Source organism: Schistocerca piceifrons, chromosome 2 (genome assembly GCF_021461385.2).
Source record: "Schistocerca piceifrons isolate TAMUIC-IGC-003096 chromosome 2, iqSchPice1.1, whole genome shotgun sequence".
Lineage (NCBI taxonomy): Eukaryota > Metazoa > Arthropoda > Insecta > Orthoptera > Acrididae > Schistocerca > Schistocerca piceifrons.
In genome coordinates this window covers 548079655-548099912 of record NC_060139.1, presented here as the reverse complement: position 1 = coordinate 548099912, position 20258 = coordinate 548079655, and the positions used below count along the sequence as shown (strand labels likewise).

Below are 20258 nucleotides of genomic sequence, written 5' to 3'. Positions count from 1 at the left end.
GCTGCAGGATAGTTCTATGACAAGAGGACATTCATTAGTGCATTTGTGATCATCCATGCTGGAAAATAAGTGTCTGATAAAAAATGATGATGGGAGCACACATTCAGGAGTTGGCAATAACATTCAACAATTGGCAACACCACCCAAAACATAACATCAAAACATGCATTCAATCCCTAATGTTGGAAGAAAAAAAATTCAAATTGCAATTACCAGAAGAACAACAGACATAACAAAGGAACAAGAACACAGCATCATAATATGTAGATCACCATCCACGAAATCTGTGAGCAGAACTTTAAATTCCTACTACGCCACACAAAAGAAAAAGTGTCAGGACTGTTTGTAATCATGTATATAACATGTTAAATGTAAACTAAATAGTATAAACAAAAATATGTACATATTTTAGGCCACTGAAGATGTGTTGCAAAGAATAAAGGCAAAATGCATATGGTACAAAAATTGTGTTTTACTCAGTTGTCAAGGGAACTAAATAAATGAAATGAATTTATTTAAGTGGGGTTGTCGCATGGAAAACCGTTATTTCATAATTTCAAAAGAGAACATACCTGCCAGTGCCCAAACCCTCCCAGCATGCTGATCCATAGTTGCAACACAGTCACTGGTTTTCACACTCCATATCTTAAGAAGTCCATCAGCTCCAGATGAAACAAGCTGCATGCCATTATTCAAAAACTCAACACGTAACACAGATGATTCATGACCTTCCAATGTCTGCAAATAAAGGAACATGTACATTTAATTAACAAAAATTATTATAGGCAGAACCGACCTGTGAAAAATCCACTATATGAATTAGCATAGATTGCTACTCACTTCTGTTGTCTCCAGGCACTTAGGCTCCAATGCCAAATTTGCAAGGCTGGCACCCAATACCTCCACTATGTGGTGTATAGCAATATATCCTAATTTATATTGCTGTTAAAAATTGTTATATGTAATACAAGGGACCTCTGATAAGTTAGAGCCTTTGAAGCAAGTTGCACATGATTTTTATGTTTCTTTTCATCTTAGAGGCATAATTTTTGTTCACAGAAGCTGATCTGCTTGTTTAAGTGCAATTTATTTGATTGATTGTCAGAGTGAAAGAGATGTAGTGCCTTCTAATTCTGATGCCTCGATTACACTGGGGCAACATCTCGCAACAAAGTGGCATACTATGTATATGTGCCACGCTACAAAAGGCAACATCTTGCAGCTATGCTGCATGCCACACTAAGTCAGTCTTGCAGGAGAATGGGAAATCAAGTGATTGAACCAGCAGCTTACTTGGTCACTACACATGCCTCCAACAATGAAAATTAAATTCAGCGGAAAAGAAAACAATACTGGAAGAAGAAAATATTTAAAGTAGCCCCACGAACTAATATACTAGATATAGCAACCGAAGATGGTGCCTTATTTAACAATTCTACAAGTATGTCCAATGGAGACTTTAATTACCAACTACCAAGACAGTATTTCACCATGAATTCAGCTTGGTACCATATTACGATTTCATACTACCCCAATGCTGCTTTGAACAGCACATTCACAAGTAAGTGCTTCACATATGTTTGGGTTGTCTAGGAGCATTTCCTCGGTTCATTCCCAATGTATTCACATCAGACACTCCATTCATATCTGGTGGTAGCACTTTTTCAATATCTTGTATACTTCTTCAGCTATATTGTCATTCTCCATTTGCTCTGCTGTCCTTTTTTTTGTTTTTTACTTTTGTTAATTTTGTTTCGCAATGTTTTGCCTGGAGTTGGAGGCATGTTTTCTTTTGTAGACTGATTTCTGTCATCACCATTCAGTCGCACATCTTCTGAAAAATTAGGGAAAGTAATGATTGTGTTTCACTTTCCAGGTTCCGTAGGATACTGAGGAATGGAAGAATGTTGCCAGAATTTTCAAAGTGAAATGGAACTTCTCTCATATTATAGGAGTGACAGATGACAAAAATACCAATTGTGTGTCCCACTAAGACTGGAAATGAATATATTAGCTTGAAACCAACATTTAGCATTGTGCTTATAGTAACTGTAGGCACAAATTACTGTTTTCAGTCCATACATGTCAGATGTCATGGTTACATATTTGATGAAGGAGTTTTCAAGAACACTTCTTTTCATAAAGCGTAACAGAAAATGAATTAAAATTCCATCCCACATAATCTCCTCCAATAAGAGAGAAACTGAGTCTATATATTTTAGCATTCCCAACTTATAGTAACTGTAGGCACAAATTACTGTTTTCAGTCCATACATGTCAGATGTCATGGTTACATATTTGATGAAGGAGTTTTCAAGAACACTTCTTTTCATAAAGTGTAACAGAAAATAAATTAAAATTCCATCCCACATAATCTCCTCCAATAAGAGAGAAACTGAGTCTATATATTTTAGCATTCCCATTGACCACTAATATCAAGAAACCACATGCTCGGGAATGACCAAAGTCATAGGAAAGAATATTTAATTACCAACTTCCTCAACCAAGATATTTCGTTGAAAATGCATTTCGAGCAATGTCCTCTGTTTTTACAGATTTAGAAAGCCTATATTGCTTAAAGTAGAGAAAGTTGAAAAAGTAAAAAAAGCTTGTAGATATCTACACAATTCTTTAAAGCAGAGTAAAACTTCCAGAATAATTCACTCACCCCCAACGATTTTCAGGACAGAAAACTTAGACAAAGATACAACTGTTCTTGGTGACTCTATGGAAACTACACGAAATTATATGAGTATAAGCATTTTAGGGAAGATATCTCTAACACCTTCCAATGACGGACGACTAGCATGAGAAGCATTCAAGGAATATTTTTTGACACCACACTGGAAGGCCGAATGGCAGGACATAATCATGTATATTAATTTATGTAAATATTATATATAAAATCAAAGATGAGGTGACTTACTGAACGAAAGCGCTGGCAGGTCGATAGACACACAAACAAACACAAACATACACACAAAATTCAAGCTTTCGCAACAAACTGTTGCCTCATCAGGAAAGAGGGAAGGAGAGGGGAAGACGAAAGGAAGTGGGTTTTAAGGGAGAGGGTAAGGAGTCATTCCAATCCCGGGAGCGGAAAGACTGACCTTAGGGGGAAAAAAGGACAGGTATACACTCGCACACACGCACATATCCATCCACACATACAGACACAAGCAGACATATTTAAATATGTCTGCTTGTGTCTGTATGTGTGGATGGATATGTGCGTGTGTGCGAGTGTATACCTGTCCTTTTTTCCCCCTAAGGTCAGTCTTTCCGCTCCCGGGATTGGAATGACTCCTTACCCTCTCCCTTAAAACCCACTTCCTTTCGTCTTCCCCTCTCCTTCCCTCTTTCCTGATGAGGCAACAGTTTGTTGCGAAAGCTTGAATTTTGTGTGTATGTTTGTGTTTGTTTGTGTGTCTATCGACCTGCCAGCGCTTTCGTTCAGTAAGTCACCTCATCTTTGATTTTATATATAATTTTTCCCACGTGGAATGTTTCCTTCTATTATATTGAATTTATGTAAATACGAGGGCCGTTCAGAAAGTAACCTCCGGTTGATTTAAAAAAATACACCAAGTTAAATAAAAATATTTTAATATATACATCTTACAACTACATCTTTGCACTATTTTTCTACATAGTCTCCATAGCGATTGAGGCACTTATCGTATCTCTTCACAAGCTTTGAAATTCCTTCTGCATAAAAATCACCCGCTTGTGCCTGGAGCCAGCCTGTGACCGCATCTTTGAGCTCTTCGTCGTCATCAAACCGCTGTGACCCGAGCCATTTCTTCAAATGCATGAAGAGGTGATAATCACTTGGCGCCAGGTCTGGGCTGTAAGGTGGATGGTTGATAACGTCCCACTTGAAGGACTCAAGAAGGGCCGTTGTTCTGCGAGCAGAGTGAGGACGGGCGTTATCGTGCAAAAAAACAATACCAGAAGTCAGCATACCACGGCGTTTGTTCTGTATAGCCCGTCGTAACTTTTTTATTGTTTCACAGTACACGTCTTGATTAATGGTCGTACCACGTTCCATGAATTCAACCAACAACACCCCTTTGGCATCCCAAAACACCGTTGCCATCAGTTTTCTGGCAGAAAAATCTTGCGAGGCTTTTCTTGGTTTGGTAGGCGAATTTGAATGTGCCCACATCTTTGATTGTTCTTTTGTCTCAGGGTTCACGTACTTAATCCAGGTTTCGTCAACGGTCACGATTCTGTTTAACAATGGTTCTCCTTCGTCCTCATAACGTGACAGAAAGTCTAATGCAGAGGCCATTCTTTGAGTTTTGTGGTGGTCGGTAAGAATTTTGGGCACCCATCGTGCACAGAACTTACGGTAACCCAATCTTGCTGTCACTATCTCGTACAAGAGAGTCTTAGAAATCTGTGGAAAACCAGTAGACAACTTCGACATTGAGAAACGTCGATTTTCACGAACTTTTGCATCAACTGTCTGAACGAGTTCGTCAGTCACCAATGATGGTCTACCACTCCTCTCTTCATCATGAACGTTTTCTCGTCCACTTTTAAATAAACGTACCCATTCACAGACAACTCCTTCACTCATAACTCTTGGTCCGTACACGGCACAAAGCTCACGATGAATAGCTGCTGCAGAATATCCTTTGGCTGTAAAAAACCTTATGACAGCACGCACTTCACATTTGGCGGGGTTTTCTATTGCAGCACACATTTCAAACTGCCACAAAAACTAAACTAGCGCAGGTACGACGTTCACTCGACCACGGCTTGATGCCGATTGACCTGTTGAGTGCGTGAACGCACAGATGGCGTCGCTACTCCCCCCACAACCCCCACTGTGACCAATCGGAGGTTACTTTCTGAACCGCCCTCGTAAATAGAATTATACAAACTGACTCACTTTTTAGTTACTTTACTGCTACAAATGTGATTGTGTGGTGTACTACCGTGAATGAATTTTGAAACTACAATTAATTTTTTTTACTTCTATCAACCTATTCAAATGCATTTGGTAGAAGGCACTATGTGTAGTCTATTGATTACAAGAAATTGAAAAAAGTGAGATGTTTCACGAACAGAATAAAATTTCCTGATTTAAAAGTATACTTATTGATAATTTTATGACCACTGATTGGTGCACTATTGTAGTTTGCACATGTACCCTTAATGATATAAAATATGTATAGCTACTGAAATATTGAAACACTTAACAATTAAGCTGGTATTTCCTGGATTTGGATCCGTACATTGAGAATGAATTTTAACAATTCACATGCAAAGCATTTCCTGTCAATCATATTAAGGGCTGAGCGGCATTTTTTACTGGTCACACAGGAGTGTTCTTACTGAATTGCACTTCACACAGTCTTTATCTTTTTCTTTACGGTACTCTTTATCAATTTCATATTTTATTCCATCATTCCATATAAAATCTCTTTTTATATGGTTATTTTGTAGTTAGTTCCGCGGCACCTCAGATTATCTGCAGCCTCAAGAAATCTTAGATACTTTTCATTAGACCACTTCATGTTTCAAATTTTGCTCTGCTGCCCAGAAAATGCCACACAGGAATCCACAGAGCCAGAGAGCTTCCCATGGTACACTGCGGCAGCTTATAACATAACACCAGGTGTTACTTCGTCATATTAATCATGGGACAGCATGCGTCAATGTAGCTTGAGGCAGTGCCGCTTACCCAGGATGTTGCAAGATGGTGACCCGGTGTAAACAAGGCTTTACACAAGCAACAATCAAAGCAGTTGGTTTCTCCATGGGAAAAGTGCAGCTTTTCTTATAACTGAAAATGTTTCAGGAAGTTTTCAGCAGTTCAACAGTGTGATTAACTACCCAAGAAATGATAAACACTTACGGGTTCATATTTGTGTCTTTTTTTTATTCGCTTCATGAGATACTGATGTTTGTCCCGATGAGAAAGGCAACCCACAAGCCTTAATGAAGAAAAAAATTGTTTCTTATCAGGACAAACGCACAGCACACCTGCAATTGTCATGTCCACAATTGTCAAAAGACACTAAATATTACTGTTCTCGAGATTTAACTCACTGAAGATATGGATTGGCATGAGAAAATTCATATCAAATAAACAAATCATGACTGAAATAATTCAGTATTTTGCTGAACTCATTAAACTGATAATAGATTTCAATAAATTAGAAAATTAATGGATGTCATTTAATGAGCTAAAAGGTAAATATGATTCAAAAGAAATTTAATTTTATTAATCAAACAAATAACTCCTTTCATTATACCTTGTACTACCACTCCATTTTGTTTAGAATGGGAATGGAAGGAAACAAATACACTAAAAACAATTTAATATCTTGTTTAATAATGTAATTCAAACTTCTTTGAAGTGGAGAAGTAATTAATCTAATCTGCAGTCATTGCACAATGTAACAAATGGTATATCCACAAAACTAGATACAATGATGACAATCTGCAACCAAGAAAATTGTCAGGAGTTTGTTTCACCTCATAAGCAATACATAATCAGAAAACATTAGTGGCAGAACAATACCTTGATGCAAGACAAATCCGAGATAGCCCATAATTTGATAGAGCAGTCTGCAGATGACGACACAATAACTTTATCAACAGGCGAGAACTGCACACACCACACTCCTTTCCTGTGTCCATTCATGACTCCTAAGAGGGATAAATCAGCAGCTGACCATAACTGGAGAAGAAAATTGCATATTTTTTTTTGTATATATTTTCAAGAAAATGCACACAAGCAGCATTAAATCTCATTCCTCATGCTTCAAAAGTCAGTCAACCTGTATTTAAATTCCACAAATCTAGTTATCACATTACTTGTGTCATTGATAATAGCCACTGGTTATTTCCATCAAGGTTGACACAGTCCTACAAGGTCACCATTATTTTTAACCTATTTCTACGTCATAATATAACATAAAATTTCATGGTTGAAAATAGCATGTAAAACAAAACTGCAAAAGCACAATGAAAACTGTTACACCCAAGTGGAAAATGCCATTTACAGAATTTATAGAGGCTGCATTACACAAAGTCAATCAAAACACGTTGTAATGTGACTGGACACAGAGCATAAGTGAAGAAAAAGATACCAACTGTGTAATATGATGTGAACATGGTATGCTTTATATGTACCCCAGCACTGGGCCTTGTTATTAAATTAATTTGCAGACCAGAAATGTAGTAATCACCAGAGTTGCAAAAACATACTATCACTCTCCTAATCAGCTGACATGAAAGAGTGAAACACATTGTTTTCCATGCAGCATGAAAACAGTCCCCCCATGAAACATGGACCTTGCCATTGGTGAGGAGGCTTGCGTGCCTCAGCGATACAGATGGCCGTACCGTAGGTGCAACCACAACGGAGGGGTATCTGTTGAGAGGCCAGACAAACATATGGTTCCTGAAGAGGGGCAGCAGCCTTTTCAGTAGTTGCAGGGGCAACAGTCTGGATGATTGACTGATCTGGCCTTGTAACATTAACCAAAACGGCCTTGCTGTGCTGGTACTGCGAATGGCTGAAAGCAAGGGGAAACTACAGCCGTAATTTTTCCCGAGGACATGAAGCTTTACTGTATGATTAAATGATGATGGCGTCCTCTTGGGTAAAATATTTCGGAGGTAAAATAGTCCCCCATTCGGATCTCCGGGCGGGGACTACTCAAGAGGACGTCGTTATCAAGAGAAAGAAAACTGGCATTCTACGGATTGGAGCGTGGAATGTCAGATCCCTTAATCGGCCAGGTAGGTTAGAACATTTAAAAAGGGAAATGGATAGGTTAAAGTTAATTATAGTGGGAATTAGTGAAGTTCGGTGGCAGGAGGAACAAGACTTTTGGTCAGGTGATTACAGGTTTATAAATACAAAATCAAATAGGGGTAATGCAGGAGTAGATTTAATAATGAATAAAAAAATAGGAGTGCGGGTTAGCTACTACAAACAGCATAGTGAACGCATTATTGTGGCCAAGATAGACACAAAGCCCATGCCTACTACAGTAGTACAAGTTTATATGCCAACTAGCTCTGCACATGATGAAGAAATAGATGAAATATATGACGACATAAAAGAAATTATTCAGGTAGTGAAGGGAGATGAAAATTTAATAGTCATGGGTGACTGGAATTCGTCAGTAGGAAAAGGGAGAGAAGGAAACATAGTAGGTGAATATGGATTGGGGGGAAGGAATGAAAGAGGAAGCCGCCTTGTAGAATTTTGCACAGAGCATAACTTAATCATAGCTAACACTTGGTTCAAGAATCATAAAAGAAGGTTGTATACCTGGAAGAATCCTGGAGATACTAAAAGGTATCAGATAGATTATATAATGGTAAGACAGAGATTTAGGAACCAGGTTTTAAATTGTAAGACATTTCCTGGGGCAGATGTGGATTCTGACCACAATCTATTGGTTATGAACTGCAGATTGAAACTGAAGAAACTGCAAAAAGGTGGGAATTTAAGGAGATGGGACCTGGATAAACTGACTAAACCAGAGGTTGTACAGAGTTTCAGGGAGAGCATAAGGGAACAATTGACAGGAATGGGGGAAAGAAATTCAGTAGAAGAAGAATGGGTAGCTCTGAGGGATGAAGTAGTGAAGGCAGCAGACGATCAAGTAGGTAAAAAGACGAGGGCTAGTAGAAATCCTTGGGTAACAGAAGAAATACTGAATTTAATTGATGAAAGGAGAAAATATAAAAATGCAGTAAATGAAGTAGGCAAAAAGGAATACAAACGTCTCAAAAATGATATCGACAGGAAGTGCAAAATGGCTAAGCAGGGATGGCTAGAGGACAAATGTAAGGATGTAGAGGCTTGTCTCACTAGGGGTAAGATAGATACTGCCTACAGGAAAATTAAAGAGACCTTTGTAGAGAAGAGAACCACTTTTATGAATATCAAGAGCTCAGATGGCAACCCAGTTCTAAGCAAAGAAGGGAAGGCAGAAAGGTGGAAGGAGTATATAGAGGGTTTATACAAGGGTGATGTACTTGAGGACAATATTATGGAAATGGAAGAGGATGTAGATGAAGACGAAATGGGAGATAAGATACTGCGTGAAGAGTTTGACAGAGCACTGAAAGACCTGAGTCGAAACAAGGCCCCGGGAGTAGACAACATTCCATTAGAACTACTGATGGCCTCGGGAGAGCCAGTCATGACAAAACTCTACCATCTGGTGAGCACGATGTATGAAACAGGCGAAATACCATCAGACTTCAAGAAGTATATAATAATTCCAATCCCAAAGAAAGCAGGTGTTGACAGACGTGAAAATTACCGAACTATCAGTTTAATAAGTCACAGCTGCAAAATACTAACGCGAATTCTTTACAGACGAATGGAAAAACTGGTAGAAGCCGACCTCGGGGAAGATCAGTTTGGATTCCGTAGAAATGTTGGAACACGTGAGGCAATACTAACCTTACGACTTATCTTAGAAGAAAGATTAAGAAAAGGGAAACCTACGTTTCTAGCATTTGTAGACTTAGAGAAAGCTTTTGACAATGTTAACTGGAATACTCTCTTTCAAATTCTGAAGGTGGCAGGGGTAAAATACAGGGAGCGAAAGGCTATTTACAATTTGTACAGAAACCAGATGGCAGTTATAAGAGTCGAGGGGCATGAAAGGGAAGCAGTGGTTGGGAAAGGAGTGAGACAGGGTTGTAGCCTCTCCCCGATGTTAATAAATCTGTATATTGAGCAAGCAGTAAAGGAAACAAAAGAAAAATTCGGAGTAGGTATTAAAATTCATGGAGAAGAAGCAAAAACTTTTGAGGTTCGCCGATGACATTGTAATTCTGTCAGAGACAGCAAAGGACTTGGAAGAGCAGTTGAACGGAATGGACAGTGTCTTGAAAGGAGGATATGAGATGAACATCAACAAAAGCAAAACGAGGATAATGGAATGTAGTCAAATTAAATCAGGTGATGCTGAGGGAATTAGATTATCAAATGAGACACTTAAAGTAGTAAAGGAGTTTTGCTATTTGGTGAGCAAAATAACTGATGATGGTCGAAATAGAGAGGATATAAAATGTAGACTGGCAATGGCAAGGAAAGCGTTTCTGAAGAAGAGAAATTTATTAACATCGAGTATAGATTTAAGTGTCAGGAAGTCGTTTCTGAAAGTATTTGTATGGAGTGTAGCCATGTATGGAAGTGAAACATGGACGATAAATAGTTTGGACAAGAAGAGAATAGAAGCTTTCGAAATGTGGTGCTACAGAAGAATGCTGAAGATAAGGTGGGTAGATCACGTAACTAATGAGGAGGTATTGAGTAGGATTGGGGAGAAGAGAAGTTTGTGGCACAACTTGACTAGAAGAAGGGATCGGTTGGTAGGACATGTTTTGAGGCATCAAGGGATCACAAATTTAGCATCGGAGGGCACCGTGGAGGGTAAAAATCGTAGAGGGAGATCAAGAGATGAATACACTAAGCAGATTCAGAAGGATGTAGGTTGCAGTAAGTACTGGGAGATGAAGAAGCTTGCACAGGATAGAGCAGCATGGAGAGCTGCATCAAACCAGTCTCAGGACTGAAGACCACAACAACAACAACATGAAAACAGTTCACCTCTGGACCAGGGGCCCTATTCCAAACATTGCCTACCTAGCACGCTTCACAAGTGTCACATAACTGTAAAAAACATTTCAAAATTTATAAGACATGAAAATAATCTATATACTCATATATTGAAACACAAAGCAATAAATTAGCCTTAAAAATGGTATCCTCCTTCAATGAAGATGATGTGGATGTTTACTAACCCTTACCCAAATATGTAGTACATATGCAACCCCACAACACAGATTTCTTTAAAAGATTTAATTTTGACAGCCAAACTTAGAACAAAAAGTAGACTTCATCCATGCAGTGACTACGAGTAGCTGGCAATATTGTAATATTCACATGGCAGATTTGTGACTTTGAAACATCCAAATTATTACTGTTCTAATGCTCATACACCACTGACTCTAAAACTGGTGCAGTAACTATGAGTAGCAATACTGTAATATTCACATGTCAGATTTGTGACTCTGAAACCACCAAATTATTACTGTTCTATTACTCATACACCACTGACTCTAAAAATGTCCAACTACAAGAGTGAGTTTTCAGTCCACTACAACTCACTACAGACAGAGGATACATTCCAAACTCACACGAAACATGTGGACATGTTGGACATGAAAGGATTGTTGCCATGTTAACAGGGAGTTTATCAGTGTTTCCTGAGTTATCCTGGCAAACAGAATTTGGGTTCTTCTATCGAAATTTCGCTTGAAGACTGTTGTACAGTTATCAGCTGAATTACAGATAGAAGAAATAATACTGTCCCCGGAGGATGCCCGAAAGATGATGGACTAAGAGATTTACTTTATTGCCAGAATGTACCAAACATTCAGGGTACTGCTCAACACCATATAGTACTCTGCAGCACAATCTTTCAACGTGATAAGGGTTGTGAAGCATCATGGTATGGACTCCATGAACTACCTTGATGCACGATTCCTCAACCACCACCCACAACACAGAGAGGATGGTTGGACAAGGGCCATCTGTAGAGAGGTGAAATAATTCTGTCACAATAAGGAAGTGATGGGGTGATATATGTTAGTTATGCTGAAGGTACAGGTTGCCCTTGGGTTACAAAAAAGGACACACATGACTAGACATAAGGTTCTTGTATCACTTGTCAGAGAAAGACAATTACAGGAATGGGTGTATTGGGGATGGGAATAGTGCAAGCCATTAATTCTTACTGCACAAGAGCTTTTAGTATGTGTAAATAGCTCAGCTTAGATATATTCATTCAAGTGTCATTTTTTGTCAACTAAGACTCAAAACTCTGAAAAATGCTTTTCAATAAATATTGGGGGTACATGCCATGCCCCCCCCCCCCCCCCCCGCCCCTCCCAGCTGTGATGCCCATGATTACAGGCATATCAATCACCCACATGGTAGTACCTACACTACTTGCCTGAATGGTGCCCTGTGAACAGGTGTGTTACATCATTTCATGTGATTCTTGATCCACTGGTAAAATGTCATTGGCATGTACTAATGTGTACTGAGGCTCATCAGTCAGTGATCTCTATCCAACATGCTCAGAGTGTCCAATAACATGTTCCCACGCCAAAACTAAGCTCTACACCCCATGAAGTATGGTAATCCGAGGGATAAGGACTTCATTACTCCATAGTGATGTAGTGGTTCTGAATGATACGGCACTTCAGTAGTTGTTGCTCAGCAACCGAATGGATGTACGATAAGCTGCATTTTGATACATATACAATCCATGATAGTAAATTGTGACCCTTGTAATCAACATGTTGTTGCCCATGTCAGATAACTCAGGTGGCAACAGTTTTTCAAGAATCAGGATACTCAAGGTACATGCTTTACACAGAGGCATGTGAAACACCCAGAATCTGTATTACCTGAGATGAAAATTCCTCTGTGTCTAGCACACTATAGTTTGATACACAAGAAACTCAAACCACAGCAATTCTTTCCAAACATTTCAGTTTATACAAACAGTTCTGCATAAAACAATGGCATCCTATGACCTAGGAGCAAATCCAGTTACATGAGTCAAATCTGTATACTCTGAAAGACAAAATTAAAGATCAGAAACATATACTATGTGATCAGGAACAGTGAAGAAAGTGGAAGAACATGAGAGAACTAGATAACCACCACCCAACAAAACAACAAACAACTGGACTGCTCGTCTACAAAGCCAAACAATTATACAAATTCATGACAACTTGTGACAAAGCAAGCTAGGATATTTTTACTTCCCCTCTTGTTTTGCCATCTGCCTCCTTAAAATTCATTTTTTCATTTTTGAATTAATTACCATCAACATACGCGAGTATAATTTGCATTTTCATAAAAGAGAAAGGTTGGCCCTCGGATTTACAGAATATAACACCAGATCTAATTTAATAGTTTTATGTATGTAACTGATTTTCTAATTTAATTTGATTATTCCTCCTCATTAGTATCTTTTGTTATAGGGTGATATCAGTAATTGTTTCACAAATTAAATTCTATGTATAAACAAATATGGTTGGTTTGTGGGGGTGAAGGGACCAGACTAGAAAGGGTATCAGTCCCTATAAACAAATATAGATTCTGCACTAAATATATACATTTGAAGGAACAACTAATAGTATTCTTAAAGGATCTATTTGGCTCTATTTGAAAACATATTAGCAAAGCCAGCCCTTAATTAATTCCAAAGTAATTAACAGTTTTGTCAAAAGTATTGTTTGCATAATGACATCTGTTAATTTCATCATTTAAACAAGTAATTTGGCCTAATTCTTGTAGTAGAAGAAACTGTTCAAAAGAACCAATTTTTCGATCTGTACATTTAATCAAATGAGTTAAGTTTTAATTGTAATTACTGTAAATTAAACATCAAAGAATGTGTAGTTTCAGTACTTATTATTGTGAGCATACATGAGGGCCCAATTTTTGGTTCTGAGATAGTCAGTTCACGACCGAGTTTCAGACGAGGAACCTGTATTTGTTAGATCAACAACGATGCATCTGTGAAATAAGAGTAACACAATTAGGCCATGTGTTAAAACAATGACAGTGTCTGTTCCATACGTACCTTGTTATTCTTCAAGAACTGTGTGGTTAGGTTTTTACTGCTCCTGAATGTTCAACAGTAAACTATTGTAGCAGAATGTGGATGTTTGCCTTTTAAAGAGGCTTATCGAAAGTTAAACAATAGTGCACTGGCCATATTAAATGTGTATATGGGGAAGTTTCCTGTCATTCATAGCTTGGTTCTAGTACAAGAGAGAGAGAGAGAGAGAGAGAGAGAGAGAGAGAATGTGTGAGTGTGTGTGTGTGTGTGTGTGTGTGTGTGTGTGTGTGCGTGTGTGTGTGTGTGAAGAGGTGCTCAACAATGACGTTATCAGTGCCCATACAAAATTAGTAGAAACAAATATGTATAAAATAGGGAAAAAGTGAGAAAAGAGATACAAAAAAACTTAGATAAAACGTCACTCACTCTCCCACAATCTCACCCATGATCACCCGCACAATCACACTAGCTCAGGAAAGTAGCATTAAAATTATCGAAATGTTCTAAACCTGTTAAGAGGAAAACTAATATAAATTCACAGGAATATGTGGCTGACTGTTCACTTGCAAAAATCACGTATGAGCCAGCCATCCGGATAACACAAGCAAGTCCCACATTTGTATAATTATCAATTCAAATAGAGGGCACGTTTGTCAACAAATGAGCTGCTACCTTTTGGTCTGAAAAGAAAACACAGCCTAGTAATATATGACACACTGTGACCTGTTCACAACAAATTACACACATAGGAGAGTCCTCTCACCAGAACAAGAAACCATGCAACATAGGGCTGTGGCCTTTGTGAAGACAAGTAAAGAGGCTCCAAGAAAATACGCTGCAGCTGTGTTGTGGGTTTCACTACACGCAGTTTATTGTCTGTAACTTCCGGCCTCTCTTCTTCTCGCCAATGTATTACTCTGCTTCTCAACAGTGAGGCGATAATATCTAGGGGGCTGGCACACTGAAGTAGCTGAGAACTGGCTGCTACGTCTGCCCTTTCATTCCCCTTAATATCCACATGCCCTGGGACCCAGTAGGAAGACACTTCCTTCCCCAGCCTTTGTAGGTCTAGGATGGCTTCCTGGATATTCTGGACTACTTTATCTGCTGGGTAAAAGTGTTGTAGAGAGTTAGGGGTGCCAAGGCAGTCAGAATAGAGAAGGAATTTAACACTTGCATCACACCTCATCTGCTCCAGTGCTTACAAGATCATGTATTATTCTGCATCGATGACAGTAGAGTCTTGTGGCAGTCGGATCTTGAGGACAAGATGATGGAAAAGGAACAGCTGCCAGTTGGCAAATAGCAGTTCCCCAGCCTGAGCACAAAGACCAGGTATGCAGCTGGTCCTATAAGCACCAGTGGCCAGCCTAATCCCCTTTTGGAGTCAACAATTTTTAGATAAAATGGCCTTGCTGAACCATACACTGTTCATCCACACTCTAGCCAGATCATACAAAAGCCCTATAAAATGAAGCAGATGAGCAGTGTCCATTCCCCAAGATCTGTGACTAAGGCACTTTAAGATATTCAACACCTTCTGGGCCATGGCTTTCAGATCAGTCAGGTGTGGTAACCAGGATGGTTTGGAGTAAAAAATGAGGCTCATAAACCTCAACGAATCTTTAAAATGTAGAATAGTGTCCCTCATATTAAAGGCACGTAAATTAAAATTATAATGAGAACAATTAAAATGAACACACACACACACACACACACACACACACACACACACACACTTACCAGCAGAAAACTAAAAACCCTTCTCTGCAGCTCACTTCTCCAATGACTGCACTATAAGTTGCAAATTCTGAGTCACTATTGCAGCACTGGAGGAGGAACAGGAAACAGCAAAATTGTCCATTCCGTACAGTAAACGTGATACTGTTGACGGCTATTGCAATGAGGGTAACAGTTTAAACATGACCTAAGAAATGCCATTCGCCTGCGAAAACAATCCAAAAGCAAGTTATCAACTCAGGACCTAAAAAAAGTACTTAGATACAAAGAACCATATGAAGATGAGGTTGTGGCCACAAAAGCACCAATGGTTGAGCTATCCTAGAATAATTTATATCCAATTAGTGTCATATGCCTTACTAATTTCAAAGAATAAATCAGCAGAATGATGTTTATCTAGGAACGTCTGCCTGATAGTCACCTCTAGCAGGGTCAGGTTGTCGATGGAGCATCGAAATCTCCTCATTCCACACTGAGAGTGGCTAAGGAGTAACCTGGTCTCTAACATCCAGACCAGACATTGGTTAACCATTTGCTCCAAAGTTTTACCCACATACCTATTAAGGTGATGCTCTGTTAACCTACTGGGATACATTCGGTTCTTTCCTGGTCTGATGTAAGGTATCAAAATTGTCTCTCACCACCAGTTAGGAAAGTGGTCTGTCTGCTGTATCAAATTAAAACATTTGAGGAAGAGGTACTTTGATGCTGCTTGCAAACATCAAAACATGTAGTACTGGTTTGGTCATGACCAGGTGCAGTATCATGAGTTGCAGGTAGTGCCAAATCCAGCTCCCACACAGAGAAAAGGCAGTTATAAGGTTCAGAATTGTTGGATCTGAGTCCGATCCACCCCACTCCATTGTGGCACGTTAGCAGCGAAATGCTGGATCCTGGCTCTGCTATTGTCTGGGCGACATCTTTGGAACTGTGCAGAGACACGCCTGTTTCAGCATTGCTGCTACAGGCGAGCAACTGCATTTACCAGAAATCCTCCTGATAGCTTCCTATACTTTTGTAGAACAAGTGTAACAGTTGATAAGAGTCCGGAAACACTTGCCATGACCCTCCCTTGCTCTTCTTAATTATACATGTTGAGCTTCGGCTATAACTAATCAAAAGACTGCGAGATTGTGTGCTGCTGGGCAGCCACATGCTTGACCCTGATGGCTGATGGCACTCAAAGCCCACCAAGGTACAGGTTGCCTCCTGAGATGATTTGCACACTTTACAATAGATAAATCAGCAGCGCAGTGGATCACTTGTATGATAAGGTCCACCCATTCCTGGAAGCTGCCTCGGTGTTCAAAAACAGCCAGCTGGCAAAACAGCATCCACTTAGCTCTGCTGTCAATCCATTTCAGAATTTCCTTTCGAGTAATGCTCCATCCAATAGGTGCATCCAAGGAGGGAAGTGGTCACTAGAACGAAGGTCATCAGTTGCTTCCCACTGAGAGGAGTCTGCAAGGGCCGGAGAGCAGAAAGAGAGGTGATGGCTGAGGATGACCCAGTAGCAGCCAAGAAATGAGGATGTACAGGCCCTGAGACATCATGAGGCACACCAAAACTCAACCACTAGGGCAATTATCCATTGAGTCCATAATAGATTATGGGCACAGAAGTTTCCCAGAAGGAGGAATGGGTGGGGGAGTTGTTCTGTAAGGCCTGTGAGAGCTTCAGAGTCTCTCGCATCCTGTGGAGGTAAAGAAATTGAGCAGATAGTTATCTCCTGACCCACATGAACTTCAGCGGTTCCTGTTTGAAGGTCAGTAACCAAGGAGAGAGTAGAACTGTGGTGTGTGCGAGAAACACAGCAACCCCTCCCTTGGCCCTTTCTCCAGTCAGGTCATCCCTGTGGTGGATGTATAGCCCTGTGAGCACAGCAGTGCCAGTAGCTTTAAAATGTGTTTCTTGTAAACAAGCACAGGAGTGTGCCTATGTTAGGCTGCACATGAGTCCTGAATCCATCCATATTCCACTGAAGTATGGGAGTTATTTATGGGAGGGGGGGGGGGGGGGGCTGCACTTTAAGCCTGTCTCTCTGCTGAGGTGGGGAGCCTACAGTGGATGGTGGTTCCATCTTGATGTGAGATGGTTTCACCAGGCAAACATGACACTTTACTGGCTCTGAAGCAGAAGCTGTAAAGCCACCAGGCAAAGGACAACAACATGGTCTGATGGTTTATTACCTGTTTTTGTCTGTGGTGGAAGCTCCCACTTGCTTTTTTTGCCTGGGAAGGCTTTGTAGGAACCACCACAACAGTGGTAATAACAGTGAGGACCGTTTACCAGACTGCCTTTGAAGGTGCTGGGAGGGGGACTACAGACTCTGAAATAATGGCAGCTTTACAAGTTCACTGACAGATGCAGGCATAAGTCTGACACCAGCAACCTCTGTTTGTGTAGAGGCATCAACTCTTGGGAGAGGCTTTTCAAGAACTGAAGGAAAAGATATAATGAATGTGAGAGGCTACATGGCCTTAAAGATCTCGTGACAGGTCAAAGGAATACGTTTTATTTTAGTTGTCGCCATGGGAGTTCTGTCATCTTAAAATACTGGTGCAGTAGCTGAGTTTTTGATGATGTAGGTTGAATATTCATCATTAATTATTTGTAATTTTACTAACATGTGTTTGTTCAAAAATGTTGTCGAGTACCAATGCAGAAGCGATGAACTGTATTCAAGGTTCAAGCAGCAAAGATCATGCCTAAATTGGTGGCAGACAGCAGTAGCAATTTGAGCTGCAAAGATCTTACAATAGTAGCAGCCAGCCACAGGAAAAAAATTGCCACTCATGTGAAATAATGAGTTAATTGTTAAAAGTGATGATATCACTGTATGTTTTTTTGTGTAAGTGGTTCCAAAATGGTTTAAGATGGATCTTACACTTAGCTATCATGGAGGAGCTGTACTGGACAGTCAAGTTGACATGGACATTCTCAGTGTAGGTGAGTGCTGGCACTTACAATAAGCTGAAGAATGGATAATCACAGTGGAGTAGAGGAACTTGCAATAGTGGTATACTCTCAGTACTTAAAGATGAGAGTAATTACTGGCTCAAGACGGGGGATTGATTTGAATACGCAAGTTTCCACCAGTGACATACTATCCAGTGGTTCCCATTGTGAATGGTTAGTTAGGGAGATACTGTTATCTAATGGTAAAGAGTGGGCTTAATTAGTTTCTTGGATGCTGAAATGAAATGAAATGTCGTGTGGCTAGGGCCTCCTGTCGAGTCGGCCAGTCGCCTGGTGCACGTCTTTTTAATTGATGCCACTTCGGTGACTTCCATGTCAATGAGGATGAGATGATGATAAGAGACAACACAACACCCAGTCCCTGAGCAGAGAAAATCCCCCACCCAACCGGGAATCAGATCTGGGCCCCTTTGCACGGCATTCTGCCATGCTGACCTCTCAGCTATCGAGACGGACCTCTTGGATGATAGAAATATTTCATAGTTATTAATGTACTGGGATCAAGTAGTTATTGTTTATATGTGACTGAATTTAAGCTCAGATTCTGATCCGGATTGTTCCATATTTTCTATCCAGTGTTCCTGTTTGCCAAAAGTCAGAAGTAATTGAGTACTGCAGTAATTTTGTACATGTGGTTAGTGTACTCTGAGAGTATCAAATGTCACCCGTGTCATTTGGAGGATTTGTGCACACTAAGAGGATAGTGTGGTGTGTCACTGGTGTTTAGAATGTGTTTGCAGGTACACTGAGTGACAGTGATTCAATTTACAACATACTTGGTTAAACAGGCACTAGGGAATTCAGAATAAATCTACATATCGCTTGTACAGTGTCGATCACCACAAAACTGCCAAGATTTTTCCCATAATGTCCAGTAGTATCCCATTGAAACCACTACTGCAGGAATGTTACAGTATTATCATTACTTTCAAAGTGGCTCTCTCTCTCTCTCTCTCTCTCTCTCTCTCTCTCTCTCTCTCTCTCTCTCTCTCTCTCTCTCCCCCCCCCCCCCCTCCCCCCCCCCCCCCCCCCCCCCCACCCCCCCACACACACACACACACACACACACACACACACACACACACACACACACACACACACACACACCCTCCCCACTCCCCCCGCCACCCCTTTTTTTTGCAAGTGACCATTTAATTAGAAAATGATAGTGCAATGTGATTCACCAACACATCAAGTGGCTTAAATTTTGCTTTGATTATATAACTTCAGGGACCAAAGTGGTTGTGGCATGAACTTTTTTTGTTTGCATTTCTGATGGTGGATGTTCAGTCATTATACTGGGGGATAGAGACTTGTTGAATTGTTGGCAGTGGTCACTGCAGTCAGATTGTGAAGTACACACAAAAAGAAAAAAGGGGAGAGAGGGTGCTTCAATAAATCAACCAAAAAATAAAGTCAGTCCCAAATATTATTTAAAAATAAGTGAATTCTACTCGAAAATAACTTGAATCTCATTGAGAGAGACAGATAGATAGAGAGAGAGAGAGAGAGAGAGAGAGAGAGAGAGAGAGAGAGAAGTAATGACATTAACTTATAAAGAGTCAGTACTTTCAGAATTCATACCCCCATGAACCATGGACCTCGCCGTTGGTGGGGAGGCTTGCGTGCCTCAGCGATACAGATGGCCGTACCGTAGGTGCAACCACAACGGAGGGGTATCTGTTAAGAGGCCAGACAAACGTGTGGTTCCTGAAGAGGGGCAGCAGCCTTTTCAGTAGTTGCAGGGGCAACAGTCTGGATGATTGACTGATCTGGCCTTGCAACATTAACCAAAACGGCCTTGCTGTGCTGGCACTGCGAACGGCTAAAAGCAACGGGAAACTAAAGCCGTAATTTTTCCCGAGGGTATGCAGCTTTACTGTATGGTTAAATGATGATGGC

The 20258-nt window shown here is 40.2% G+C and overlaps 1 protein-coding gene across 1 annotated transcript in view; it reads right to left on the bottom strand.

Annotated features, from left to right (window-relative positions):
• LOC124776667 (transducin beta-like protein 3) overlaps positions 1-20258 on the bottom strand; it is a 177072-nt gene that overhangs the window by 42848 nt on the left and 113966 nt on the right. Inside the window, exons 11-12 of the mRNA XM_047251768.1 lie at positions 6539-6697; positions 573-738 (exon numbers count right to left, since the gene is read on the bottom strand). Coding sequence (XP_047107724.1) covers positions 573-738; positions 6539-6697 — 325 coding nt within the window. The remainder of the gene's footprint in view (positions 1-572; positions 739-6538; positions 6698-20258) is intronic.